This window comes from Cryptomeria japonica, chromosome 9, assembly GCF_030272615.1.
Source record: "Cryptomeria japonica chromosome 9, Sugi_1.0, whole genome shotgun sequence".
Taxonomy (NCBI): Eukaryota; Viridiplantae; Streptophyta; class Pinopsida; order Cupressales; family Cupressaceae; genus Cryptomeria; species Cryptomeria japonica.
The window spans coordinates 236,842,769-236,848,768 of NC_081413.1; the positions used below are offsets into that span (position 1 = coordinate 236,842,769).

General features: G+C 32.6%; 1 protein-coding gene across 1 annotated transcript; it reads left to right on the forward strand.

Moving 5' to 3' along the window:
• Positions 1-2,295: 2,295 nt before the first annotated feature.
• On the forward strand, positions 2,296-5,696 carry LOC131076959 (photosystem II 22 kDa protein 1, chloroplastic). The gene is made up of 3 exons (XM_058014311.2): positions 2,296-3,050; positions 4,237-4,486; positions 5,356-5,696. The coding sequence occupies exons 1-3, from the start codon at positions 2,706-2,708 to the stop codon at positions 5,601-5,603; spliced, it is 843 nt and encodes a 280-aa protein (XP_057870294.2). The 5' UTR covers positions 2,296-2,705; the 3' UTR covers positions 5,604-5,696.
• The last annotated feature ends 304 nt before the right edge of the window (positions 5,697-6,000 follow it).

The window sequence follows — 6,000 nt, forward strand, 5'->3', positions numbered from 1 at the left end:
ATCCATTTTACTAAATTCACTAGGGGCATTTCATCAAAGTCATTAGAAGAATGATCCTAGTCTCATCCCTTATATCATTCTTTGAGGATTTTAAGCTTTAATATATGAAAGATCAAGAAGCATACCATCACCCAGCCTTTTGATTATTATAATAGATTTGATAATTGAAACATAAATATTTAAAAATATTTTTAAATTGTTCCTCCTAATTTTTTTAGAATTTTTTAGGATTACAATAAGGTGAGTGAGAGGAATGAGTAGTGGCTTCCAAAATAGAAAGAGATTTGATATTAGGATACGACAATGAAAGGATGAGGGGATATGAGAGAGGGGGAACACATAATTTACTATACATTTTTTTACCAAGATTTATCTATTTTCTATAATAACATCGTAATAGGATGTAGTCAATGGTGTATAAGAAAATACATGAAGAGACTAGGGAGGTGATGGTTGAGAAGGAATTTTTGTATTTTAAGAATCAAGAGACTTAAAATAGGTGGTGATAATTGAGTGTGGTTGGAGAGGCTCAAAAGGAGAGGTAGAAGGTATAGGATTAGGTTTATGAAGGTAGTCTTTGATAAGGTGTCCTTTCATTCACCAATAAAAACAAGCATTAGTAAATTACTAAGTTAAATCAATAACTATTCAAATTCAAACTACAAACCAACAAGCTTAATGATCAGAAGAAGTGGTTGAGAAAGGTCTAGTTCCACACATGCCCTAGGCTACACACAAAGGCCTACAAACTTTTCAAAACTATTTTTTTAGTAGTTTGGCTCCTATGTCATTTAAGAATGAACAAATGAACATATTCATTGAAAGGAATTCTATGCACATAGGTATCTAACAAGAGGCACTTTCAAGATGAAACTAGAACTTTCATGTATGAAGATAACTTACTTATCTACAACTAGTTGATGTTTCAGGCTATAAGGTTTCTTAGGCATGATTTGGAAAGTGAAACATAGATGTAATATCTAGTTGTTTCCAAAATCTTATGGATTCACTACCCCAATTTTTACTCTCCTAGTGTGTTTTTTCCCAATTGTAAAATTTCTCTCTCAAATGGAACCCCATAAAGTAGAAAAAAATAACAATATGCATTTTGCATTTAGAAATAATGTCAATGATATCAAAGTTAAAATTCAAGTGATTACCTCATCTAGTGTATCCTCAATGTTTGAATCAATGAATGGGTGTCCTTTGCTTTGCATTAGTGATGTCCAAGTCAAGCCTATCACCATTCCTTTTCCAGTTGGGTTATTGCCTTCCTATGCACAAATTGAAACAATAGAATGACCATGAGGGGTCATGGAGCCATATCTAAAAGAGTTTGATGTGTAGTCAAATAAAAAATATCTTCATTGTCAGATCTAATCAACATGTGCATCCATAATTCTTTAGAATTACAAGAAAATCAAATCTCATATCTTAATTAAACTCAAAAAAATGATAGCATGCTAAATCTCATTCCTAAAAAAATAAGAGAGATGCCACAATAAAATTAAACACGACATTATATGTTTCGTCATCTTCACATGTAAGAATTCCCTCAAAATTTATTCATATTAAAAATAATATTCAATGTAGGCCATATCTGCACATATGTATGTATGTGTCTATTACAAAAGTTAGTTGCTAGAGTTATCCTACCTAAACACAATTTATGGATGCTACAATCTTATCATTCATTAACCCATTTAGTTTTATATGGTATATCTAAATATATCAAAATGTTTAATATTGTGATAGATTGATTTATTTATTTAAATATTGTGATGAGAGATTTTACATCACTCATGAATTTGCTTTGCTATTCAATACATAAATATAAATTTATGTTCATACCTCTTTAGCTAGAGTAATGGACTAATGAGTATCCATTTCACTAAAGTTACTAGGAACATTTTGTCAGTCATTAAAGGCATGATCTTAGTCTCATCCCTTATATCATTCTTTGAAGATTTTAATCTTTAACAGATAAAAAATCAAGAAATATACCATCACCCAATCTTTTGTTTATTATAATAGATTTGATAATCCAAAGATAAATATTTAAAAAATATGTTCAAAATTTGTTCAACCTAATTTGTAAACCTTTTCTACAAAAATCACCATTATTTCTTTCCTTTTAATTGTAGGAAAGTGAGTTCAAAACACCCACTCCTTGTATATGCAAATCCTTAGTACTATCTTTCCAAGAGAAAATCTACAATATCATATCCTATAGGTTAACCATATTCCCTTCAAATATCTTACAACTCTTAAATGAAATATCTTTTCAAGCCCATCTCCTGCCATCTATGTGCTGTCTTCCAAACAAACATATCATGTGTCGTCATTCCATTCCATAGATAGGAACACTTGAGCTTAATAAGCCTACTTCATGCAGGATACACAGTTTTGTTTACAGATATGCTATCTGTTAAGAACATTAATTGAAAGCTAAGGTTGAATTGAAGCCACATGACCTAAGCATTGTAAGGCTCTAATCACGTGAACACAAGGTAGGGATAAACGAGATAGAAAGAAGAAAAAGTGGGTGGTCATGCTTCAAAATCGTGGTTCTTCCTGCTTCCACCAAAGTCTTAACTTGAACTAACTACACACTTCTCGAATTTAAGAGGGCTATCTCCCATTCCACAATTAAATATTGAAGAAAGAAGCAGGAGGAGGGACCTATTGATTTGGTAAGAATCAAGATGGCACAGTCTATTCTAATGTCTAGAGCTGTTGCTTGTTCAGTAAGTAGCAGAAGGCAGCTGCTACCTTCACTGCCCAGTGCTAAAGGTCTCACACTAGAATTGCAGATTCAAGGCTCAAAGCTAGGTTTACCTGTGAAGAGTAGACATAGTACTCTAAAGACACTGGCATTGTTTCGTTCAAAGAGCAAGCCAGCTGATCCTCCTAAAAGGGGAGGGAGAGGTGTTGTTAAGGAAGTGGAGAAGCCCAAAGTGGAGGATGGCATTTTTGGAACTTCTGGAGGAATTGGCTTTACCAAGGCTAATGAGTTGTTCGTGGGCAGAGTAGCCATGATTGGCTTTGCTGTAAGATTTTTATGCCTTTCTCAGTAAATGTCGTAAATGTCATTCTGTTTGATAGATTTTCTTTGAATTGGTAAGTTTTGGTGAGGTTATGGTCTGTCTTTTTAAGAGAAGTTTGGGTATTGTTGAACCACATTTGTTAAGATTTATTAGTATGGTTAAGCTGCATAGACTGTTAGATCCAAGCTCCATACTTTAGTTCACATTCTTATATCATTAATCCAGCAGAAGTTTTTGCCTTATATCATCAATGTACTTTTTCTAATCCAGAGTCTTAGGACTAGTGTTTCATACCAGTTGCCATCGTGGTCAATACTCTTGATGTTAGGTCCTTGCTGCCAAAGTTTATCTTCACCTCTTGATCTAATATTTTGGAGGTATCGTGGTTTGAAAGGGCTTATCATTCATGTAAGTTCTATTTGCTGCAAGATCGCAGTTAAATGCTGACTACTTTGAAAAATGGTTTTCTATTATTTTCTAGAAATTGTGAATTTTATATGTTGGGTTCAAGTCTTACCTTACTTTGTTTTCTATTCAGAAATAGAAGATTATACCAATAACTAGACAAGATTCTCATGCCTGGGTCTCAATTATTAAGGCTTCTTTTGGTGTAACATAATTATGGTACCTTTTCCCAAACATGAGTCTTGAAGCATTCGTGTTTCCAAGTGTTTTAATCATCTTTTTGTTGGATATGAAGTTCAATTGTTCATTTTATCTTCTCTTTGTCCTTTGCTCTTCTCTTGAACAGTATTGTATATATATAAAAGAAAAACCGCAATAAATAATAAAGATTAATGTCCTTACTTTTTGATGTAGTCAAATTGATGAACCACATTAAATTCTTCTTCTTCTTGTATTTGTATATAATTTATATAAATATTCACTTCTTCAAATATGAAGAAACACCAAAAAAATAAAGAAACAGAAGAAAAGAAGATCATTGAACCTCACACTCTCAACACTTTCCCCATACAAACAGCTATTTAGAATCAATTTCAAAGATGTGAACTAAGCTTAGGGGCAGTATTTATACCATATAGTATAGAAAGATAGCTTTAAGAGGGCATTACCCAAATATAACTACACTATTGTCCCTTGAACAGTCTTTGTTGTTTCACAGTCCAGTAAAATGTCAGGGTATATATGTTTTTTCTGGAGATTATAATTTTTGTTTTGTGTGAGACAGGCTTCTTTATTGGGAGAGGCAATAACAGGAAAGGGAATTCTAGTTCAGTTAAACTTGGAAACAGGGATTCCCATATACGAAGCAGAACCTCTGTTGCTTTTCTTCATTCTTTTCACTCTGTTAGGAGCCATTGGAGCCCTGGGAGACAGAGGAAAATTTGTCGACGAGCCCGTTGAGCCTACTGGCCTGGACAAGGCTGTCATCGCTCCTGGGAAAGGCTTGAGAGCTGCCCTCGGCCTCAAAGAAGGAGGTACAGATCTCGTTTCTTTTATCTCCCGAATTTTTTTTTTCCTTACGAAATTATTTTCCATTTTGGTTTATAATTGCAAAAATGAAGAAATGGTTATCCAGTCATCAATTTGCATCATGGTATTGATGGTTGGATGCAACATAATTGAAGTTTTGACTTCTCAATGATGAAGAATTTTGTTAAATTTACGAGATGATAGTACATTGAACAAGTTGTAAATGATCTTCATCGATGAGAAGTCAAAACTTTAGTGCAACATCCAGCCATTAATGACATGGTGCATCCTAATGGCTGGATAGCAATTTCTCCAAACAGCGTGCCTTCCATTTTCTTCTTAATAAAATTTGCAACCCTCGAATTATTGTTATCTAGATGTTTAGTTTTCAACTTTTTGCTACTTATTTCTATGGTAGAATTTTGTTCCACATTAATACCTTGTTTGTAAGTTAAGCTTTTAAATTGTGTTTAAGTGGTTTTCTCCTTTCATACAATTTTTGTGAAGTTGAATTCTGATATTGAATATCAATTTAAATTAGTTAAAATAAGTAATTGATTTTTTCAGAATTAAGTATATATGTTTTGAATTGATGTTTAAGGTTTGAAAAGATTGTTTTTGAAATTAAGTATATATGTTTCAGGTCTCATTTGATAATTGTTTTTGGAATTAAATATATGTGTTTTAGATTGCATCCAGTGATTGTCATTTTACTTAGATAAATCCATAAGATATATATATAATGTATTAACATGTTTAACTTGGGTCTATTGAATCGTCTGCAGGCAACTGCAAAAGAGAGTTCATTGTCCAAATTTTATTCTTCTGAATGGAAAATTTAATACTTCATCTGTTGCTTTCAATTTTCATCCAGGGCCTCTGTTTGGATTTACAAAGTCAAATGAGCTGTTTGTTGGGAGGTTGGCTCAGTTAGGAATAGCCTTCTCCCTAATTGGAGAAATAATAACAGGGAAGGGAGCTTTGGCACAGCTAAACATTGAGACAGGAATCCCAGTGACAGAAATAGAACCTCTGGTTCTGTTTAATGTTCTCTTCTTCTTTGTTGCTGCCTTGAATCCAGGGACAGGCAAATTTGTCACAGATGTGGATGAGGAAGAGTAATCACAATACACTTTTGTTCACACTTTTCGCCTAGGGAAAGAAACACCAATCTACTTGTTTTCTACAATATTTCAGTGACATTTTTCCACTTCATTTGTGTTATCTAATAGCGTAAAGATAAAATTTAGTATGAGAAGGTTTGATACTAATCAAGCATGTGCCAAGCTAGTGATCCTATATATTGGGGAATAGAATGAGGTTTCAAAAATTTAAGGGTATTGTTCATAATTTTTAATTAATTGTATAATATTGTAAAAGAAGAGTGGATTACAATCTTCTATAAATAATAATATAATTTAAAATAAAGTGTTAAAATCAGTTGAATAATTGAAATAGATATATAAGAATTCAATAAATAAATTAATAGTGTAAAGAGGAATGTTTGATTAAGATTATT

What these genes read in the sequence shown, in the direction of transcription:
- LOC131076959 (XM_058014311.2), top strand. Translation starts at nt 2,706, where the DNA reads ATGGCACAGTCTATTCTAATGTCTAGAGCTGTTGCTTGTTCAGTAAGT. An exon ending in TAGCCATGATTGGCTTTGCT is followed by an intron (nt 3,051 to 4,236) that starts GTAAGATTTTTA and finishes TGTGTGAGACAG; the next exon opens with GCTTCTTTATTGGGAGAGGC. An exon ending in CCTCGGCCTCAAAGAAGGAG is followed by an intron (nt 4,487 to 5,355) that starts GTACAGATCTCG and finishes ATTTTCATCCAG; the next exon opens with GGCCTCTGTTTGGATTTACA.